Source organism: Neopsephotus bourkii, unplaced genomic scaffold (assembly GCF_033783945.1).
Source record: "Neopsephotus bourkii isolate Nb327-2 ecotype Australia unplaced genomic scaffold, CSIRO-AGI_Nbou_v1 NB_1655, whole genome shotgun sequence".
Classification (NCBI taxonomy): Eukaryota; Metazoa; Chordata; class Aves; order Psittaciformes; family Psittacidae; genus Neopsephotus; species Neopsephotus bourkii.
Genome location: NW_026902129.1, coordinates 105,046 through 128,712, shown reverse-complemented (window position 1 = coordinate 128,712; position 23,667 = coordinate 105,046). Strand labels below are relative to the sequence as shown.

General features: G+C 44.7%; 1 protein-coding gene across 3 annotated transcripts in view; it reads right to left on the bottom strand.

Annotated features, from left to right (window-relative positions):
• PDE1C (phosphodiesterase 1C) overlaps window positions 1-23,667 on the bottom strand; it is a 272,899-nt gene that overhangs the window by 218,686 nt on the left and 30,546 nt on the right. For all 3 annotated transcript variants that reach the window (XR_009728689.1, XM_061374877.1, XM_061374878.1), the window contains exons 2-3: window positions 6,446-6,496; window positions 439-610 (exon numbers count right to left, since the gene is read on the bottom strand). Coding sequence is in view for 2 of the 3 variants with exons in the window: in XM_061374877.1 (XP_061230861.1) it covers window positions 439-610; window positions 6,446-6,496 (223 nt within the window). In the remaining variant the exon portion in view is untranslated. The remainder of the gene's footprint in view (window positions 1-438; window positions 611-6,445; window positions 6,497-23,667) is intronic.

Here is a 23,667-nt window from a genome sequence, read left to right as displayed (position 1 = left end):
AAACCCTTCTCCTTGACAGAATAAATTAGTGCTAGATTCTTCTCAAGACATTACATCAACAGAAGTTTTAGCTTTCCCTTGCATCAATAAAGCTAATCATCAGATCTAAAGCACAAGTCTTCATCACTAAAACACTTTCAAATGAAACAATACCAGCCTTCAAAGACATTTTCATATAACAAGCTGTCTTTCTTGACAGTTCTGGCTAGCTACAGACTTCATATTTGCCTAGACCATAATCACTTGAGAAGGCTAACCAAAGATGAGTCCAGCCAGTATTACTTACAGACCTCGTTCTTTCAGTCTCGTTCAGTACAAAGATATGCAGCATGGCAGAATCCTCTAGTATCTATATCTCCCACCAAACCGACACTGCATACCTCATCGTAAAACAATAACCTCTCGAGGATAAACAAAGTAAACTCGTGTCAGTCAGACCTGAAAGATGTTTTCACCAGTGCTTCAGGACTGTCTACAGGTGGTAGTTCATCCGCTAGGATTTCTTCAGGAGGTCTAGGGTCATTGATGATGGTCGGCTTTGGCCTTTCCTTGAGGTTGCCAGTCAGCCCATCGATAATGGTGTTCCACAAGCAGTTTTGTGATTTAGAACCTGCAAAACCAGAGTGAAAAGGAAAATAAATTCATAAGCCTATCATCAGTCTGTCAGCAGTCTGGAAAACAGAGACGGTCTTGTCTTTTTGCTTTTGCATCACTGCAGTTTGAGCTTAAGCCTGAAAGCCTGAAATAAAGCTGAAAGTGGAAGCCAGCACCAACATTCAGGTCACTCCAAATCTAAGACTGTATTGCTTCCCATAAAAATATTTGATTACAGAAGATGGAGTTTTCACATCTCAATAAAAAACATCCTCTCCACATTAGATGTATATTATAGCTTAGCATGTATTGCTGTGGCTGCACTGTAAGATGAAGAGCTGATCAAATACTGAAGTATCAAATCTATACAATATTTATTAATCGATTTTTCTTAGACTAGAGTCAATAGTGGTTAAATTATAAAGCTATTGCTGAAGGACTGAAAACATACTTCTGTCGAAACATCAACTTTCTCAGTAGACATTCACATGCCCAAATCTTTCTACCGATTATCTTTTTTACATTTATTTACAAGGGTCAGCAAGTGCCTCTTGCACATCACTCAGAGAACCCATCCTCACCTGTAAGTCTAATTCCACTGACAGAGTACAATTAGCATCCTTCAGTCACATCTCCTCCCCACCTTTGGGGAAGAGAATATGTGATGTACTTCTTAAAATTGATGTATTTGTTTCGTATTTTCAACAATTTCCAATAGCTTCTGAATAAATGAGGCAGTTCTGAAAATCCCAGTGACACTACCACACTGAACACCTGTGGCACATTCTCACTAAAGAGAGCATTACATTATGGAATATACAGGGGTGAGTCAACAGATCCTGAGACGAGCAGCTCAGTACTGAAATACTGATCATTTCAACTAACAGACTTCCCACAACAGAAGTGCAGCAAGCATTAGTCTTACTAGACTTTTGAAGTACAAAGACATACTAGCTCTGTTAGTAGGCATTCTCCATGGGCTTTTTGTCAATATACAAAAGGGGGGGGGGAATAAATCTGGTAAATTGGATATTTCTGTAACCAGCAACTGATTTTTATAAAACACTGCACAGATAAGATCTTCAAATATTTTCCCAGCATTCAGATTGAATTATCCAACAGAGACAACTAAGCAGCAAGTAGGAGACCACACACATGGATTAATAAGGCTAACTTTTGTTGCAGCATACACTAAGTACATAAGAGGAAGCCAAATAGAAGAACTGCTATGCAATCTCTCCTGAGAATATGTCATGAGGAACTACTCTGTGAGAACCTGATGCTTCTGATCCTGTTGATGCTGATGCTCCAGACAGGTGAAGGCAACCTTATTTTCTGGTTGTCCTAAATGTCTTGTTTTCACATTGCCTACATAGTGCAAAGACAGAAGACCTGGAAGATGCTACCTATCTCCTCCATTCCAAAATAATTTTCAGACTATTTCACAGCTAAGCAGGAAAGCTTCATACTCATAGGCTTCTCCAGAAAACCATGCAACATCAACATATATTTATCATTCAAGGGCTTGAGATGTTATGGCAACAGACTCACAGACTGGTTTGGGTTGGAAGGGACCTCAAACATCAGCTAGTTCTAACCCCCTGCCACAGGCAGGGGCACCTTTCACTACAGCAGGTTGCTCCAAGCCCCTTAGAGCCTGGCCTTAAACACAGACAGGGATGAGGCAGCCAAAGTTTCTCTGGGCAACTACACATGCTGTCACTACATGTCCTTGCAAAACGCCTCCCCCTCCAGGTTTCTTATAGCCCCTTTAGGCACTGGAGCTGCTCTAAGGTCTCCCCTTAAGGAGCCTTCTCTTTTCCAGGCTGAACCAGCCCAGCTCTCTCAGCCTGGCTCCAGAGCAGAGCTGCTCCAGCCCTCACAGCATCTCCATGGCTTCCTCTGGACTCATTCCATCAGCTCCACATCCCTCTTGTGCTGTTGCCCCACAGCTGGACACAGGACTGCAGGGGGGTCTCACCAGAGCAGAGTAGGGGGGAGAGAGAATACCTTCCTTTGACCTGCTGGTCATGCTCCTTTTGATGCAGCCCAGCAGACAGCTGGACTGTAACCACACACTGCCAGATCATGGTGAGATTTGTTCTTTAAACCACCACCCAAATTTCCCAAGTTTCTTACTTTTATTCGAGAAGGTAAGCATTTGTTTCCCAATTCTATAAGGGGAAATACAAAAGGTGTAAGAGTTTTAAGTTATCTGACCATACCGGCCACTTGTGATAGAGCCAAAAAGATTGGAATACCCTGCAATATGTTGAGGGGACTCTTTCTTTTGAAGAGTGCTCAGCACAGTTGGAAACAGAAGTTTACCCATCAAGAAAGAAAAATCAGCTGTCAACCAGCCATGTACACTAAAGCAGGAGAGCAGGATATCAACACTTACAGGAACAAGCTGCTGAGGGCTATTAAAATCATATTGTGTTGAAAAGAGGCTCTCTGAAGCAATTTCAAATGGTGAGATTTTCCCCTGAAATCACTGCAAGGAGTCTGCTGAGCTTCCTATACCACCACCTCCTCCCTGTTTCCTCAGCTGTACCCTTTCTTTTATTCCACAAGCCGTCCAGCTTGTCGTGCACAGGACAACTCTATGGTGCAGGAAAAAGACACATTAGCCTTTCTCTACACTTAGTAGAGGCAAGTAGCTCACTGTTTGCACTTCCACTGAAAACCAATAGTGGCAGGTTAACTAATTGCCACTGAGAAAACCATATAATGACTCACATGGAACCTTTTCTTCCTTTCTTTTTTCTTAAGAAAAAAATGCAAGAAAATCAAACACTTGTTTCAGCACATACAGTTGTTTTCCTGTGTTCTCTGCACCTACACCCATACCTCTTCCTCTCAACTGGGTATCCATCCAGCTAAGCTGTAGGCACAGATCTACTTGGCTTTTACAAAGATCAACAGCAGCCATGGTGTGTGCCATGCCCATCTGATCAGTGTTCAGCCTGCCCTCAGCTATGCTCAGCTGAGGGGAATTAGGCAAATAATTGTTTTACTTACCAGGTCTGACTGAGCTGACACAAGCCAGGAGCTTCCAGCTGCCTGAAAAGCTGAAAGCCTGATGAATTTACACCTCCACAAACTGATGGCACCATGGTACTCGTAGCAAGATGACATAGTGAGATACCAGGCACATTAACTGCTGCTAAAGGCAGGAGCACCCTCTTAAATTCAAAGTCTCCTAAATGGACTGGAATTTGCCATTTAGGAGCACAGGAGATTGGGTTACCCTAACATTGGAATCAATAACACTTAATTTTAATTTCAAATCCTTGTGAATAGGTGTAAACATTTGCAAAAATGCTTCTCCCTGATTTTACTGTCAAAGATGATTAAAGCTGAGCTAGAGGCAAAAGCAAAATAGGTCTAGGTGCTACAATTTAGAAAACAGAACTCTGCTTAAAGAATCTGTGAGTAGGTGTTCAAATACCTTCATCATACAGCCTGAATATATCTTTGGCTGAAAGCCACCAATAACTATACAGCTACCATTCCCATTGCCTCACTTAACAACACCAGCAGCCTTTCCCTCCTTGTGCATGAACTAAAGGGGAAACAACTACATGCTCCAGAAAGCTCCAAACAACAGTCAGGATGGACAAGGCCCATGTGGCTTTCAGCAGGTGATGTCCGGTTGCCTGCACAGGTAAATAAGGTCAGCCAAAATGAGTATGGTTTGTTAAGCGTTCAATGACACCCCAACTGGGATCCCACAGAAATCTCTGAAGGTTCTACTACTGAGTGTAACAGTAAAGCACAGCCACTGCACAGCAATGGAAATCCTGCTCTCTGTTGTGAAGATGAAGTTAATAATTGCCTCCGAATTAATCATTCAAGTGAATGCAAAAGGCACAACCCAGGAAGGTACCCAGTCTCTGGTTTGTGACTCAGACACAAGGCTAAAAACAATAATCCTCTACGACTCAGTTACTGCTTGAATCCTTGTCCTCAAATGCTGCAGCTTTTCCTGACCTTCTGTCAGGATGTTTCTGAATGCCCGATCTGCACTCTGCTGTTTGATCAGTGAAACATGGTGTGGTAGAGTAGGTTATAGTACTCTCAGCCCAGACATGGGCATCACGTTAGCACAGCACATGCCTCAGACATTTCTCTCCATAACACAGTTCTCATTCTAATTTTCCTTCCCACTGCCACAGAGCTGTCACCTTACACCATTCATGACTGCTCAGTCATCATTAATGATACCCTATGAGAAACTAGCCGGATCCTTAAACCCTTAACCTGACTCCTAGATCACTAAATTTAACTCCTAACAGTGAAGGTGTGGTTTACACTTTGAATTATCTCCCTTCATCCCTATGTTATGCCTCTGTGACTATCTCCCAATCAGGCTTATCTAAGTGCTCCTCTCTGCATTGCACTCCTGTTACTCTCAAATAGCCTTGATCTCACCTCCACACTTAATCCCATGCAGCACTGGGTCATACAACAAGGCCTTACAAGGGGGTTTCCTGTGCTTTCATTCAGTTGATAGCCATGCGCTGGTCTGTTCTCTTCCATGTAATGCCAGGCACCCCTAACTCTGCAAATAAGGCTTGGCTGCATGCTTGTGAGTCAAGATTATCAAACAAGAACAGACCCTGGTTGTTGCTGGGTCTCAGGGCTGCACCCTATACACATTCACCAAAAATCAAGTTCTTATGGATGTCAGAATCAGAATTGGAAAGCCAGCTTAGTTTCAAATGTCATGACATTATGCTTGACCCACTTGTTAGGCAGTATTGCAGCATGAAGGCCTTGTAACCCAAACGTTCAGGAGTACACAGTACTTGGGCTGAATCTTCTGTGTACCTAGTACTCAGGAGCCAATGGACAAAAAGCTGGTGATAATAAATTTGAAAGTGTTTGCAGTTACAACTACATTTTTATCCTCTGTGATTTCTTTTGCCATATGAATTTTGGGGGCTGAACCAGGCAGGACCAGACCCTTTTTAAGCTTTACTGTCTACAACATGAAGGAAAATAAGGAACTAAATAAGGAATGACAGTACAATTTTCTCTCAGTTGTCTCCACTCTGCTCCATCCCATTGTAATTCACTACATGCAACAGATTTCATAGCCACACAAGTTCCTTCTGCATCATGCACCTTAGCTACCTATGTGAGGTATGGCATGCTCAGAGTGCCATCCTGTGACTGTATGAAATACTGCACCATAGATGGAAACCGGTGTTTTGATCTGCAGCATCCACGATGATGGCAACTGACATCATGGACAAAGGGATTTTTCCCCACTAAGTGGTCACAGATCATCATGAAACTGTGCATGCATTAAGAGCAGGATTTCCTATCTTTGCCCTCAGTCCTACATACTTAGTTACATGCATCTTTAATAATTCATATGGTCAAAAGTCATGGCCAGTTGGTGCTACATTACCAGCTGCATCCCTTCATTTTCTTCAAACCTGGGTCGCTTATTCCAAATCCCAAGCCATACCTTTAGTTCCTAACTTTACTGTGTGAAGCAAAAAGTGATGGAGGAGCTATCAGTAAGGTTTCCCTTTTTCATATGCTACTTCAAAGACTTGACTCAAACCTCTTTATAGCCACTACAGTCAAGCTCATTTGACTTTGTGACACATTGTTATAACTTCTTATTCTTGAAACAACAGTAAGGCCACAAAGCCTTCCATACTTTGGATTTGCATCACCTCTGTTCAACAAGACAACTTCTGTAATTGACTTTTCCAACTAAGTACAGTGAACTGCAATAACAGGGCAGCCAGAATATAAGATTAGAAGACTTATTAAATGTGTTTTCTACAGTAGCTACAGAAATCAACCAGTTTAAAGAAGAAAAGCTACTTACGGGCAAACCGGGAGAGCAGTCGTGCATTTTTGTCACCTGTCTCATTCGCAACTGAAAGGAGAAAATACAGAGAAATAAAAAGCATTACATTTAAATGTTACATTAAGATTAACGATAGTACCAATTCCCACGCATAGGAAGAATAACAGCAGTTAGATATATAGGTACAGGTATATACACACATAAATACTTTGTTTAATGCCACCAAATACATTACTTTGCATGTTTGTCCATCTGTTGGTTCAGCTTGGCTTTCAGAGTCAGTAGGGCACCTGCAAACCTTGCCCTGCCCACATAAAAATGAATGATGTAATTGCCCAACATTCAAGCACTAGCCCTTAATGGTACATAGCAATACATGATTGCAGTCATACCCTTACAAATCCTATTTTATGTTGGATTTTTTCCCAAGTCCTAAATAAAACATAATTTTTCCCATTTGCATTAGTGAGTACAGCAAGAAAAAAGTAAGATTATTCCACCTAAATAGAGAAATGCACTAGCAATTTTGGAAGCCCAGAGAATCATTTGATAGCAAATTAAATGAAATTCAAGGATCTGTGCAAAGAAATCTTCTGACATTTGGAACTGCATACAGACATCACAAAGGACAAAACCAACCCCATACAAAACCTGCTTTTTTCTGCCTCAGACTCATACTGGCATAGCTCAAGAGTTCTGTGACCCAGCAGCATGCAGTCAGTCGAGAGCATAAACAACTCTTTGGGGTTTTCACAATATTAAACTCAGCTGAAAAAAGAGTGTTATCAGAAAGAGGAATTACCATCCATGACTTTCTTTTTTGTAGCTATAATAATGATGAGGAACAGCATTGATGGGCACATAGGGAGGAGGCCAGGTTGGACAAGGCGTGGGTCTAGTGGAAGGTGGCCCTGCCAGTGGCTGGGGGCTAGAACTGGATGAGCTTTAAGGTCCCTTCCAACCCAAACCATTGTCTAATTCTAAGTGCATACAGAAACCTTTGCTTTCTTTCACAATGCTGTTTTTTAGAGACAAGACCAACCAAGCTACGAAATCCCAAAGGATGCAAAATATGACCAGAACCAAGACTCGTAGATTCCTATCTAAATAATTTAACCAAAAAAAAACCTGACTTCTGAAGCCAAAAAAGACTTTTGATGAAATTTAATTCTTCTGACAAATCTTAAGGTTGTGGGTTTAAGTTTGACTTTATTTAAGAGCCATATCCATTGTCACTCCAGCTTTCCCGCCTTGCTCTCCAATCTTTACCTGGTGTTAAGGTGGCTCTAGCACTTGCTTTAGCGAACAGAGACATATCTAACAAATCACTGCCTCATTTTGCTCCCATTAGCCAGTAGATGGTGCCCTTAAAACACTGGTGCCTCTCTATCAGGCCTGGGGAACTAAACGGAGAAGGAGCCTTCGAGGCCCCCCTGGTCCTACAAAACACCCTTCCTTGACTTGAGTACATCCCAGGTACCTGCAGCACAGACCCCAGCCAAATAAGCTCTCCCGGGATATCGTGTGCAGAGACATCGGAGTGACTGCACAGTTATGCAGGTCCTGAGCAGTGCATAGTCTGAGAGTCAAATCTGGCTCTACATGAGGTGATGGCATGGTGGAGAGGCAGCAGCATTCTTCATGGGGCAGGGATCTAAACAGTTGGACCCAATGAAATCAAGAACCATGCCAGAAAACACTGCAAAGGTCAAGCAGCCAGTCTTTGTCCTTAACTCAGTGATGACTGCTTGAATGGGATAAGCAGAGAGATCACCTACAGGGTTGGTCCCTTTTGTGGTCTTACGTACTTCTCCATATCACAGCAGAGCCTGGGCAAATTCCTAGTATGTACTGATGTTCAAATTGGGGCATCAAGTGAACTATTAGACCAAAGAGGAAAGAGCCTGCTAAGGGTCTTTTAACTGCACTATTAAGTATATCCTCCACTCTGGTGGCAGATGGCACTCCCTGGTCACCAGGGGCTTCAGGTACACACAGGGTTTCCCCTTTGTGCCACCCTCCAGCCGGATGCTGCAGCAAGAGCACTGCACCCAGCATCTGTGTTTGGGCAGCTCAGCTCCCACACCGGCAGCATCCAACAAAACAGGTGTTTTTAACCCCCTCAGAAATACGCCTTTTCCAACTCCAGGCTTTGCACGGGTTTGTTGTTGGTTGCCAGCACTTTCCAAACATCAGATGGTGTCACATACAGAGTAACACCCATCCATCTGCTACACAGCCATACAAACCAAAGGTGCAGGCAGAACAGTGTAGCAATGAGCAGGACAGAGAGCACTGTGGATGCTGAACCTGCATGCCTAGCAATAATCCTGGTACCAGCAAGCCAACTGCTGTCTGGGAATTGCTGTGGACCAAAGAGGCGAGATCTCAGGTTTGTTTGGCCCTGCAATCAAAAGCAGAAGGATTTAGAGGCAAAGAGCATGTCTGTGTTTGGTCTGAATGAAAATCCTGGAAGGTTTTACTTGATGCAGTTTTTTACTGTGGAAAACATATATATATATATATACATACAGACACACACAGCCGTCTTAATGGAGTCTTTGGAAAGACACAGAACTAACAGACCTATGTACATGATACATGCAAATGAGAAGACTTTTTCTCCAGATGGCCCCAAACCTTCTCAACCCTGTGTTTACTCAAGTTTAAAGTAATAAACTTTTGGCAGAAAGCAGGTACGGCAGGGGGTTGGAACTGGATGATCTTAAGGTGCTTTCCAACCCTAACTACTCTATGATTCTGTGAACTAATGAAGCTGGAAAAAGAAGCCAGATCTCTGAGGACACAAGTCACAATCCACACCAAAGATGAGTTCTGGTACTTCCAAAGATTTCCTGTACCACTGTGTCTTCATTATGCTTATTCTCCAGCTAAACTCTACCCTTGTATGCTGAAGTCCCAGCTGTTTCCCACCATTTTCTAATTATCTTTTTTTGTATACTAAACCACACACATGTGAAATTACTTTCCATTCTAACCTTGGTGAAGGGTATAGCAAAATGCAGGTAGCTTGTAACTCCTGTTCCTTCAGAAAGGCAGTTATGACAAGCAGGAGACTCCATCCCGTAATCATCATGTTAGACCAAAACACTCACGCACTGACGACACAGACAACAGTTTCCCCATTTCAATAGTGTTATGTTGTATCATAACTATGGAACTGTGTATCGTAACCTGGAACTCTCAAAAGCCTCTTGCTGCAATTATATCTTCAAAGCCATGATGAGTACTTTGATTAACATGGATCACTCACACGCAAGTTCACTGCTTCATATTTTAGTGTCTGCCTTGTTCAACCATTTACTCCAGCTTGCTACTTCTTCCTAACAGAAGGTATTGATTTCACCAGTCACCCCCTCAGCCAATTTAGCTTTCAAAGGTCCCTTGTTAAACTCTTAGTACAACGCAAAGAAAAACACAGCACTTTGTAGTATTGACTCATCAACACTGTCAGACATTAGCACATCGTCTATATTTTGTCATGAGAGTGAAAAAAGAAAGCCAGATATTTTTACCCACCATTAAATACATTGTTTCAAGAAGACGTTTTTTGCCTTTCTTCTAAAAAAAAAAGAAAAAAAAACAAACAACAATAAAAAACAACTGCACACTGCTAGTACATTTGTCAACATTCAGAAAAGGACATTAGATAAGGTGAACACAGATACGTAGGTAAATTTACACGGAATTATAAAATCATAGGATCATAGAAAAGGTTGGAAAAGGACATTAAGCTCATCCAGTCCAACCACTGCCCAGCACTGCCAAGGCCACCACTACCCCATGTCACTAAGGGCCTCATCTACACGGTGTGTCCACCACTGTTCTGGGCAGCCTGTTCCAATGCCTGAGCACCCTCTGGGGAAGAAACTGCTCTTCATCTCCATCTAAACCTCCCCTGGTGCAGCTTGAGGCCATTTCCTCTTGTCCCATTCCTTCTTCCCTGGGAGCAGAGCGCAGCCCCTCCTGGCTCCATCCTTCTATCAGGCAGTTGTAGAGAGTGATAAGGTGCCCCAGAGCCTTATCTTCTCCAGACTAAACTCCCCAGGTCCCTCAGCCACTCCTTCTCAGACCTGTGCTCTGAATAAACTCTTCTTCTTTTCTTTTTTTTCCTTTCCCACGCCACATATTTTGAACAGTACTCCTGCTTGCCCTAACATACAGTCTTCTGGTAATCATTTCCTTTAAAGCTCAGCCAACTGTGTCTGTCTAGTTTACACAGGCAAATCAAAGTGAGAGCCTTTCTGTAAAGTCTAGAGTTTTGCGCTCAAAGACGCTAAAGCCATTAGATGCCTTATAAACTTATCAAGCTCCATCTTCAAAGTAGCTGGGTTTTACGCTTACCTAGCTTTCGAGACTTTGCCAGAACCTGACTGCAGGATCAGTCATGACCTAACATTTAATTTGCATCAGTTTATATCAATTTGTTCTTGTGCCAGCAATTCCTCTAAGCTGAAGTATTTATTTTTTTCCTGGTGGTTAATCTGTCTGTGACTTGGGCACAGGAGGACTGAATTTCCCCTTTCCACCATCATTCCGTGGGCTAAACACATCATGATTATCTGGTTTTGCCTTAGAAAACAGGTATGTTCATACCCCTCCCCATCTTTATTAAGCCTCTTCAGTGTTGATTCATTTTCCCACAGGTACCACACGCAAACATTAAGATGCTTTATTCTTGCCTGGTTTCACATCAGTTGTGAGCTTTGACACCCCCTCATACAATTAACAGGCCCTTAGATTCTAGCAGAAGTTTTTGCTATTAAGTCCTCATCTGTATGATCTTTCAGTCCACACTCCCTAATTTCAGCCTTTGTTGTTAACCTAATCCTCTAGGTCACATGGATCTCATTATGAGATATTCAGATCCTCCCCTGTTCTGCTTTGTCTCAGTAGCAATTACCAGAGCTTTCCTTTTTTCTGGCTTGCAGTCATTAACAAAATTCCTATACAAGATCAATCCCACACAAGGATCTGAAGCACAACAGCACTGAAGGCAGGCTTTCCTGGTGGCTTCCGGACGCACAGAAGCTAAGGTTGCTCATAAGAACACCTATTCTTGGGGGATTATGAGTCCAATAAAGAGATCAGAAAACTCTCAGACCAAACAAATAATGCCTCATAAAGAGGTAAATTCTGCTTCTGAGGTATTTTATCCAGCACTATATAAATTGCAAGCCAGTGTGCACATTACTGATGTGCACTCAAGTACATTAAGGGTTTAATGAGCACTTACAGCTCATCCAGTTCCAAACCCTGCACAGGCAGGGACACCTTCTACAGCAGGATGCTCCAAGCCCCATCCAACCTGGCCTTGAACACTGCCAGGGATGGGGCAGCCACAGCTTATTTGGGCACCCTGTGCCAGCGCCTCAGCACCCTTAGAGAGGAGAACTTCTGCCTAAGAGCTCATCTCAGTCTCCCCTCTGGCAGGTTAAAGCCATTCCCCTTGTCCTGTCCCTGCAGGCCCTTGTCCAAAGCCCCTCTCCAGGTTTCCTGTAGCCCCTTTACGTATTGGAAGACTATTGTAAGGTCTCCCCTTAAGAAGCCTTCTCTTCTCCAGGCTGAACCAGCCCAACTCTCTCAGCCTGCTTTCATAGAAGAGAGGTTATTTAAGCCCTTCCACAGTCAGTTATCTATAGAGTTTTCTAGTGTTGAATCCCAGAACCATGCAGGAAATACCAGAACTTTGTATGATTTGAAATGCTCATGCTGTAAACATCAACAGCACAGGCAGGATAAACATACCCTACGAAACAAATCAGTAGGGTCACAAAGTTACAAGAATACACAGCAGCCTTTTCTGATAAAAAATACTGGATGACTTGACTGTCTCTCTCAAGATTCTAATTAGTTACTACAATTAAGTAATGAATCAATGACACAGATGGAAAAAACACAGTATGTGTGTCTTGGAGGTACTCTGAAGATCACAAAACACATTTGAAACAAGAACTATGTTTTAAAATACTTCTGGAAGGCAGGAAACAGCAATCTTCACTTCCAAGTAATAACCAAGAAGCATACGCCACCCAGCATTTCCTGAAATAACTCCTAATGGATTTTTGTTGCTGCTGTTTGCCTGGCAACAGCACTGCACACCAAACATTGTCCTTCTTCATTAACTGGAGAGGAGCACCGCACACAACAGATGACTCATTTTCCTTATAAAAGGATCCTTACACTACAGGCTGTTTGCATCTGTGATGGCAAAGTTGCTTCAGACTGAGGGTTTGATCTTTGAGCCTTCCATAGGATTTTTCCATAGGAAACCCAGCAAAACTGGATGAACCCAAACAAATTCCAAAATCCACTTTTCTCACTTGCTTTTTGCAAACCTGTCAGGTTCAAAGAAACCAGTAACAAAGGCAACTGGCAGAAACAACCATCCCTGCGATTTCTTCTCACTTTGCTTACAAAATAATAATGACCAACTGTGACAAACATTTCTGAGTGCAATAGGGAACATTTGGTTGTACTCTGAGAGGTTTAAATACTTGTTGTTTAAATCTCCTTTTCCACATGGGTCAAGATCTTAACATCAAATTGAAAAAGAATGTAAACAAGGAACATTCCAACATTTTCTTCTGTGCTTCAGAGCCATGAGAGTACTCACGTGACTAGGGCATTCTAAATTACAAGACAAACCTTCTATCAAGAACATTTCTCTAAGTTGCTTCTATCTGCTGGTACTGCAGCAAACAGAAGCACTTAATGGACCATCTGCACTGTCCCATTTAGACCTGCACATTGCCCTAGTGACAGCCACAGCCATTCTTACAGCAGGATGCAAGATGCCCTTAACTCTGGTGGATGCAACTGAGTGAACCAGTATCAGAAGAACAGCTCTGCAGTGGTCTCTATGTACTGCTGCCCTCTGTGTGGGGCTGTGTGGGCTTACTCATGAGCGCCCACACTCCAGGCACCTTGTCTGTGGATGTGGATATCCATCACGTACAGAGTTCTATGGAAGTCAGTGAAAAAGATCTGTGTTGCATTGCAGATTTACACAATGCTACAAATAGCATCAATCAAACACAAGAAGGTGGAAAACAGACAACTTGCAGCCTTCTCCACTCATAAGAACAACTCTGCACTACCTTGAATCCCAGATCCTCCTCCAGAGCTTCAATAAAAAGAGAATGCATAGCAACTCTCACAGCTTCTGTAGATGAAGCTCCTTCCAAGCTGCCTCCAACCTCTTTTTAATCCATGCTCACAGTACAAGCACAGGAGGCAGCATCAGTGCCTCACAGGCTGTAATCATTTATTGCCCACACCTTTGCAGGGAGAAGTGAGAGTGAGCTCTGTAAAGAGGAAGGCAGAGGAGTGGAGAAAACGTAGCTGCAATGCCACCGCAGGTGCTCTCTCAACTGTTACTCATACTATGAGGAAGTACCTGAAAATCAGTACTGATCTTCCTAGGAAGGGGAAACAAAGGGAAGGAGTGTATCTGGTTTGCAGCTTGGCACTGTCACTGGCTGTTTGTTCCACCTTGCTTCTGGCAGCAGGAGCATGCCAGTGCTTTGTTCCTACCCCTGGTGCATGCAGTTTTGTTTCCTGCTCCTTGTTTCAGCTCCCAGAGCATTGCAGACCTGCTGAGCTTTCCCCTGGGTTCTAGCCACTTCCTGATTTCTCCCTTTGCCCACCACATCCTGCCCATGGATGATGGCTGCTTCCCATCAGATGGTGCAGTCTCCCTCTTCAGATTGCTCTTCTGCCATAAACACTGTCAAATCCAAATAGAAATGGACAAGGAGAAAATGTGTGATTGCTACCGCAAGCTCAATAAGAGGATACCTATTTCACCCTCTCCCCACCATTTCCAGCATAAGTGGTTCCTAAAGAATCTGTAATTAACCTCCAAAAGCTGTCTGAAGTCACATATCCAAATGCTGCTTGAAGTCATGGACCGACAGGCACCCAGGCCATGCTATCCACCTCAGCAGTGGATGTAGTTCTGCCTACCCTGATGCAGCTGCAGCCACCTTCCTCACAGACCTGACGCAGCAAAGGCAGCCTCACCACCTCCCTTTATTAGCAAATGACAGTTTGTTCCCAGCTCTGGCAAGGTCCTTGCTGCTCCCCTGGCTCACCTCCCTCCATCTGTAAACACTGAGATGAGTGGCTCCCCTCTGAATGCGCTTTGAAATGAGTACTGTCTTGTCAGGTTTTCAAAGAAATGACCAAACTTCTTTTAAAATGTCAGGTATTAAGGAAAAATAAGCCTGCAGTTAAAGCCAAAGCACTTAGGAACTGAGATTTCTGAAACCACAATTTCCATGAGGAGGCATACAAAAATGCCTGAAACTAGAATCACAGTATCACAGTATCACAGTAGGTTAGAGATTGGAAGGGACCTCAAAAGATCATCTAGTCCAATCCCCCTGCCGGAGCAGGAACACCTAGATAAGGTTACACAGGAACGTGTCCAGGCGGGTCTTGAATGTCTCCAAAGAAGGAGATTCCACAACCTCCCTGGGCAGCCTGTTCCAGTGTTCCGTCACCCTCACTGAGAAGAAGTTTCTTCTCAGGTTTAAGTGGAACCTCTTGTGTTCCAATTTGTACCCATTTCCCCTTGTCCTTTCATTGTTTGCCACTGAGAAGAGCCTGGCTCCATCCTCGTGACACTCCCCCTTTATATATTTATATACACTAATAAGGTCACCCCTTAATCTCCTCTTCTCCAAACTATAGAGACCCAGCTCCCTCAGTCTTTCCTCATAAGGGAGATGCTCCACTCCCTTAATCATCTTAGTTGCCCTGCGCTGGACTCTCTCCAGCAGGTCCCTGTCCTTTTTAAACTGAGGGGCCCAGAACTGGACACAATATTCCAGATGAGGTCTCACCAGGGCAGAGTAGAGGGGAAGGAGGACCTCTCTCGACCTACTAACCACCCCCCTTCTAATACAACCCAGGACGCCATTGGCCTTCTTGGCCACAAGGGCACAGTGTCGGCTCATGGTCACCCTGTCGTCCACCAGGACCCCCAGGTCCCTCTCCCCTACACTGCTCTCTAACAGTCCTGTGCATCCTAACAGATTACCTGCTACAGGCTTGCATTTTACCAGGGAAGTTTCTAAAGCTGTTCTCATAGAACTTTATGGGAATGTTATTAAACACGGATCCTCCTCCTCGCCTCTGTTTAGCTAAGAGCAAAGGAAACAATGGCATGATGATATGTTTCCCACTGTTTTGACACTTAAGAGTGTTCTGGAGGCTGCTTACATTTAGCACACAATTTTAGGTTGGAAACTGTAATTCCCCCATTCCTGCAGAACTACAGCTCACCATTACAGGTTTAGAGATGCCACCAACACCACTTCTGCTTCTTTCCTTCTTCTCAGGTTTGTGTTACATCATTCACCTCCCAGGGGCTTTCACAATCCCTCCCAGGTATAAGTTGTTCCAGAAATGATCTTTGGTTTACATGCAGGATCATGGCCTCAGATCCAGTGTAACACAGCCACCCACTTGCATGTGTAAATATTACCAAGTGCGATATTAATCAAGAGGAGGATGGAAGCAAACTGATTTTCCCAATGACTTAAACTTGGGTATTTTTCCATTCTGCACAGAAGAGAAAGAGATGGAGAAAAAACAGAACCAACCAGTCCCCAGCACACAGAAACCAAATTACACTTCTCAATATTCTCCCAAAGCGGACCGTACCAGTGAGATGGCTCGTTAGATCCAGCCAGGATCTCTTTGAACATGAGCAGAGCCTTGGCATGTCTCTGCTCCTGGGCAGATCTCAAGGTGGAGTGTGTTTCAGCATTTCCTTGACAATGAAGCTTCAACCAAAACTATTCCGGTCTGGTCAATGTATTTAGACCAAAGATAAGTTTACAGGTCAGCAACAGCAACACTAGAGCCTCCCCTACCATTCAGTTTTACTAACAAGCCGAAGCTCCCCCCAAAATATGCAAGGAGAGGTTTGTTTCACATACCCAGTCACTTATTTAAGTTGAAGTCACAGCCAAAATTTGGCAAGAGCAAGTCTGGAAAGAAACAGACATGACTGACTGTTTACGCACATGACTGACTATACATCCATGTGGCTGGAAGAGCCGATGTGTCTCACAGTAATGGGATAAAGTTTAGACACTTAGGTGCACCATTAGCTTTTCCCCTGTTCAATTCTCAGTTGCTGTAGGCTCAGTCTTACCTTCTGATCCAGGTCTGGTACAGCTAAATGCACTGTATGCACTCCTCTCACACCAGCCACCGCACTGCTGCTCTGCGTTTTGCATTGGACTGTCACCCTGTACAGAACATCTACCCATCAGACTCTGGAATCAGAGCAGCATTACGAAGCTTGGTCTTCCAGAAGGGAAGCCAAGATTTTTCAGTAAGCCCTTTCACATACGAATACAAACATTTGGCTCCTGTGGATGAATATAGCAAGCACAAAGCTGAGTTATGGAGTGTGTTTTATTGTATGACCATTGCCAGAGGGGTCATTCTCTGATGTTAACAGGGTCCCTATGAACGGGAAAGCACTTCCTGCACACCGTGATGGATGTTCATCCAAAGAAAGCTGCTGGACACTGCTGCTGTTCAGCTACTATGTGCTCATCAAGAGGCCACAGAAACTACCAAAGAGACCACAGATTTCTTAGCCAGCATTTTCAAAAGTCAACTGAGGTTTTAAAGCTACAGAAAGCTACAGGAAAAGAAGGGAGTTATCATAAGAATTTCGTATTAGTTCCATAACTAATGGAAGACTAAACTTTATGGCTTGTTACACATTAAAGCATCTCATTTATGATGAGATCTCTAACATACTGTGATTTATAGTGCAATGTATTTCACAGAAGGCAGCAACATTCCTGCCAGCGTTGGGCCAAGCTGGGGGTAACCACTATGGAAGGATTTGATCCTGCCAACATAAGAATGTATCTTCAGCTTCTTGGAGGAGAACTGGGAAGAAAAGTGCTCTCAGGCACAGATGCATGAGACGTAGGAGTTCCAAACACAGAAGGAAGCTAAACCAAACACTCCTCTGTGATGCACATGGGTCACTCAGTTTGGCTGACTTTAGATGTACCCAAATCATAGGTACACAGTTCAAAGCCTGCAGGCTGGGGAAGTCCACATGTTATCCCCGAGTGTGCTAAAAGAAAATGACTTAAAATGTGGGTTTTTTTTCATTATTAAAAATTAAGTATGTTGATTTTTGTTTGCTTTTGATTTGGTTTTAAATCACACTTTCCACTGTTACGGAGAAATACTTCTGGAACAAGCTTACCTCAGTTTACCAGTTTTCTGATATTCTTTGTTATAGCAAGTAGGGATAAACGAGCTTTGGCTAAAAGGCAGCACATGCACAAAGTATCTTTTTATCAGACTAATTTGCTATGATCTACAATTTTGCTCACACACATGAAAAAGGCTTCTGGAGTTCTTGGGTTTCACTGCCTGCAAAGCAGCATCAGCTAGAGCAAAGTTTATCGGGAAAACAACAACTCACACTGCACAAATATTTAAAAAGTGGAAGTTTGTCTTTCCATGGCTCAAATAGCAAATTAAATAGGTACCTGGTATTTCCTAGTGCCTACAAACCCTCATTATAGCCTCTCAGACTGTAACTGTGTCTGATAGATGCCAATTGGGATCCATAATGTCACCAGCTCCAAAAAAAAACCTGGAGCTCTGCAAGAGCTAACGATTAGAGAGCTATTAAAAACATATATACACACACAGAGGTCTTTTATGCCAGTGGCTAAGTGACAGACAAGTGGATTTCAAAGAATAGGGAATTTCTGCTGTCTGTAATAGCTGGATGTGAACTGCAATAATGCCCCAAAACTGAAACACACAGGAGTTTTCATAACAAAAATGAAAAAACAAACCAACAACCAACCAACCAACGATAAGACTTGGTTCTGATGCATTTAATTGACTGAATGCTCTCTATAGAGCAGCATGAAGATCCTGGTGTAGTACTGAACAACCTATGTAAGGAGACAACAGCCAAGGTGAGGTTACCGCAAAAGAGAAGTTTCTGCAGCTCTCATGGTGCAACTGACAGCTCAGATTCTCCTGCCCCTCTTCACATTCCTCTGCCCCTCATCTCATTCCTCTGCCCCTATTCACAATCCTCTGCCCCTCTTCACAATCCTTTGCCCCTGTTCTCATTCCTCTGCCCCTCTTCACATTCACATGAAAAGTGCTCTTATGCCTGCTCAGAGCTGGTGTTGCACACAGGGATTGCTGGAAAGCGGCAGCTGCTCTTGGGCAACAAGGATGGAGCCATTCCAAGCACAGGCTGCTCTGCACAAGCCAGAGCCCCTGGGGAAATGGAGCCAAAGAAAGAGCAGAGCTCGCTCCTGCTCCAAGCTCGCACTGCAGAGTGGAGCCAGAAAGAGCCAAAGCCAGGAGTGGTGCCCTGGAGGTGCGAGAGCAGCAACAAGAACGGAACCCAAAGTGGAGCCCTGACAAAGTGCTGTGCTCAATGGTACAGAGGACAAGCAGCAATCCCTGGGCCACCCCAGGTGTCTACAAAGCCTCCTCCCCCTGAATGTGGGCATAAGGGGCCACCTGTGTGGAGCAGGAGCAGCAGCCTTTGGGCCACAAGAGCCCAAAGGAGCCCTGTCAAGGAGCCGGTTCAGTGCTGCAGAGGAGCATATATTTAAAGATGTTATGGATGTTTCCCAGGGAAAGTACTGATTTCTGTTTCAAAGCTGAAGCTCTTTCAGCTTGGGCACCTTTTCGTTTTACAGTGAAAACTTAGATTTCTCAGTGGAAATAGAGACTTGTACAAATAAAGTTTGTGAAAACTCAGCTTCCTATTTTAAACATGTAGAGTCAGGCCACACTGTGCAACGCCATTAGTGCCTAAGATAATCCCAGATGAATGTGCTCCCAACCCCAAGTCAACCAATTCTTTTGATAAAAATAACCTTCTGTGATGTCTGAGCAATCAGTCAAATTATACACCACTCGCATACAGCTCTGTAACAACATTGGTCTAGTGGTTCTGGTACAATAGAGCTGCTTTATGGACAGTAAATACTAACACACTGCAATATGTAAGAAAAACATAAATCGATACACTTTTGCAGGGAAAAATATTTTAAACTGCACATTAGTACAAAAAAAAAGGCAAAACCCCTCAAAGTCTGGAGGAAGATTCAGAACTGCTTTTGTACAAGAGGGTTTTGTCCCCTCTTACTTAAGCCAACGGGAGATCTGAATGAAGCTGTAGCTCCTTCTCCCACCTTACTCTGACCATTCTTTGAAATCCAGTGCCTAGCTTGTTCCCAGAGCTTCTACTGAGCCTGGATCAAGCATCAGATGCTGCTATTATTTAAAATCTTCAGCTCCCAATCTCTCCTGTCATTTCCATATCCACTTTTCCCCTTGCAAATAATGCATGAATCATCATCAGAAATCACTCTCCGGTCCATTAACGAACTAAACACAGACTCACAGCAGTACACACATGCCTATCATTACATCTGCCCTGATATTACAGGGATCAACGCTATAAAAATACTTGCAGTTAGCAAATATTCATGTTGTATTTATTAGCACTTGCATTGCAATACACACATTATGAAACAACGTTCCTGTGGTAAGAGGAAGAGAGCAAGGAAGACTGCTTTGTTGTTATATTAACAACTTACAGTGCAGTAATCCTGTGCTGTAAACAGTCTCAGACTGGTTCACTGGACAAAAAATAAACTTATATGGCTTTAAAAGGTTTGTGTATTGGGTCAAAAGTGCCACAAATATTGCAGCAAATCCCTGAAATAACAGATGCCTTTAGGAATGAGACAGGGCTCCAGTGATCTCTCTCCCTTATATTCTATCTCTAGAAAACATGCCCGAGAAACAGGAAAACTGAAGTGAGGACGTGGGGAAGTCCGTAACAGTATCTACAGCAGCGACTCCCACTCGACCAGATGAAGACTGGCACAGTGTTACTAGAGGCGTGGAACAGATGTGAAAGCCTCAGATGTTTTGGACCATTAGGTAACACAATGGGACATAAATGAGAAGATTGTGGTCTTTGTTTTTCACAACACAATGAAAAGTGCAGTTAACATCGAATTCACCCCAGAAAAGATGTCCACGCTACTCAAGTTATAAGAGGAATAAGCCCTCTTAGGAGACTGAAGGAGAGGTACTCTGTAAACACACACATCTCTTGGTCCCAAGCCCTTCGTTCAAAACTGCTGTCATCAGTTTATTTTCCTTCTCCAGTGCAGTAGGTGTCACGTCAGTGAACACCACAACACAAAGCTATACTGAAGATGGACAGCGCTGCATGAACTCTGCTGTGGCACTGCAGGTAAATCTAAACATCACCCTTACTCATGAACTTCCACCCAGTTCAGTGAAAGCAGAATTGCCTCTGAGGTGCAGGGATGGTAAAGAGAAAACTCTGCTTTTGATTATACCTAAGAACAGGCTTGCAGAGGCGCTGGTGGGAAGGCTGCTGAAAACAAAGGTGCTGCCTGGGAGTCAGGGAAACAGAGTTTGCTCTCCATCACCTAGATAAGGAGCATCTTTCCTACCACACCACTCTCAGCCACCTTTAGCACTGCAGCTTTTTAACGGCAGCCCTACTAATTTGCACTTTTCTGCCTATCAATGAGCCAGTTCTATTCAGAGAGAAGAGCGGTGCTGCTGCTGAGAGCTCAGGTCAGGGCTTGAGCCCGTCTCTCTGTATTCCTTCAGACAGAACTAAAAAATTCAAACAAAAGACAGAGAAGCTGTTCCATTTCATCACTCCACCACCACCCCATCAGCTTTTGTCTGTTTGCTTGTTTGAAGATACAATCAATACTACATTCCAGGTGTATCCTGATTCAGAAGTACCTCCTGCAATACCACAAACCCATGGCAATCCCCCCACTTAAAACACCCTCAGCTTGACAGGTACCAGGGGTGTTCTGACATTGACAGGCTTCTGACCCTGACAGTGTCAGAGAGGCTGAGAGAGCTGGGCTGGTTCAGCCTGGAGAAGAGAAGGCTCCTTAAGGAGAGACCTTAGAGCAGCTCCAGTGCCTAAAGGGGCACCAGGAAACCAGGAGAGGGGCTTTGGACAAGGGCCTGCAGGGACGGGGCTTTGGACAAGGGCCTGCAGGGACAGGACAAGGGGAATGGCTTTAACCTGACAGAGGGGAGACTGAGATGAGCTCTTAGGCAGAAGTTCTTCCCTGAGAGGATGCTGAGGAGCTGGCACAGGGTGCCCAGAGAAGCTGTGGCTGCCCCATCCCTGGCAGTGTTCAAGGCCAGGTTGAACACAAGGGCTTGGAGCAAGCTGCCCTAGTGGAAGGTGTCCTGCCTGTGACAGAGGGGTGGACCTGGATGAGCTTTGAGGTCCCTTCCAACCCAAACCAATCTGGGATTCTACTACCTGGTTTGTCAGCTCATTTAGGGTAGAGATTACATTGCACTGGAGGCACCCAGACCTTAACTCCTCTCAAGTTAAAAGAATATTCAGCTCTGGGCATTTCATGCCCCGACTCCTGCATTTCCACCACAGACTTCAAAACGTTTGTGTATTTCCTGCAGTTCAGGGTTGGTAACAGCACAGCAGATACCAGGAAAGGCCGCATCCCCTTGAACGCTGTTTCACAACCCCCCTTCTCCAAACCGGAGGGGTTCCACACTGTCTGTCACAGGCTCTGTCCCCAGCAAGAGCTACACACAAACAACGTGGTGTTTGAGGCCACCGGCAGAACCCCACATGCCTCGGCCGGTGACACCTCTCCAGCAGCAGCCTGGAGCTCTGTGACCCACAGCACCGCGCTCAGCCCCCCACCCCAGGGCTTCCACAGCGCCTTTTACCCTCTTCCTCACCCTGCTGCCGCCTGACAACGCGCGGAGCAATCCGAAAGGCCTCACTCGCACAGAGTTAAAGCAAGCGAAGGGGCAGAGGAGAACACAGGGAAGTAAACGTGAAACTGACCAGGGAAGCTGCAGGAGGCCCCGCTCACGCTGCAGCCCAGAGGCTGAGGGTTCCGCCCCGCCCCGGGAACGGCGCCTGCTTGCGGGAAGCTCCGTCCTGCCGGCACCCTCGGGCTGTCCGTGGGCGTGCAGGTGGTACCGGGAAGGAAAGGGTTAACATTGTGCCTGCTTGCTGAAGCAGTCACTGTGCCCGGTGAAGCAGAACCGTAGGAGTCGAAGTTGCTGGAATGGTGAAGCTCGGCGGGACGGTGCCGCGCCATGGGGCGGGAAGCGGCCAACAAACGGCACTTGGGCCGCGGGAACGGCCGCGCCGGGCCAGAGCCGGGCCCGCTGCAGTCGCCGCTGCGGGTTGCGGCCTGACCGCCGGCCATGGAAGCTGGTGCCGTGCGAGGCTGGCCGGGGCCTCCAGAGATCGAGCGGGGCTGCAAGGAGTGCTTTGGGGCTGCCTGATGGGAGGATGGAGCCAGGAGGGAGCTGGTGTCTGCTCCCAAGGAACAAGGGATGGGACAACAGGAAATGGCCTCAAGCTGCAACAAGGTAGGTTTAAATGGACATGAGGAACAATTCCTTCCCTGAAGGGGTGCTCAGGCATTGGAACAGGCTGCCCAGGGCAGTGCTGGAGTCACCATCCCTGGAAGTGTTCACACACTGTGTAGATGAGGCTCTCAGTGCCATGGGTTAGTGGTGGCCTTGGCAGTGCTGGGCAGTGGTTTGGATGAGCTTAAAGGACTTTTCCAAACTCGTTGATTCTGTGATTTACATCAAGAATTACATCAGGATTACATTTGGGTTTCCAAACGGGCACTAAGTTACTTGCTTGTACTTTGTGCTAACAGTAAGTGCAGCTGCCAACTTGCTTAAACACTGACACTGTACTGCAGTATTTGGCTGTCTGGTTGACACAGACTTCTAAGACAGTGCCTGATGGGTCACCTTTATCAAAGTGAGTGGAAGCCAGCCACGGTTTTCCAAGTGAGCAAAGCCATTATTCTGGAATTCAGAGAAACCACAGTTCTTCTAGAATAGAAACTTTGGTTAACAAAACAAACCCCATAGCTTCAGATGCTGCAAGTACTGCCCATGGCAGGGGGTTGGAACTTGATGATCTATCTTAAGGTCCTTTCCAACCCTAACTATTCTATGATTCTATGAAGTAAGTAAGTATACCAGGTAATTCCTAGTGCCTACAAGGTCTCATTATAGCCTCTCAGACTGTAACTGTGTCTGACAGATGCCAATTGGGATCCATAATGCCACCAGCTCCAAAAAGAAACCTGGAGCTATTAAAAACATAT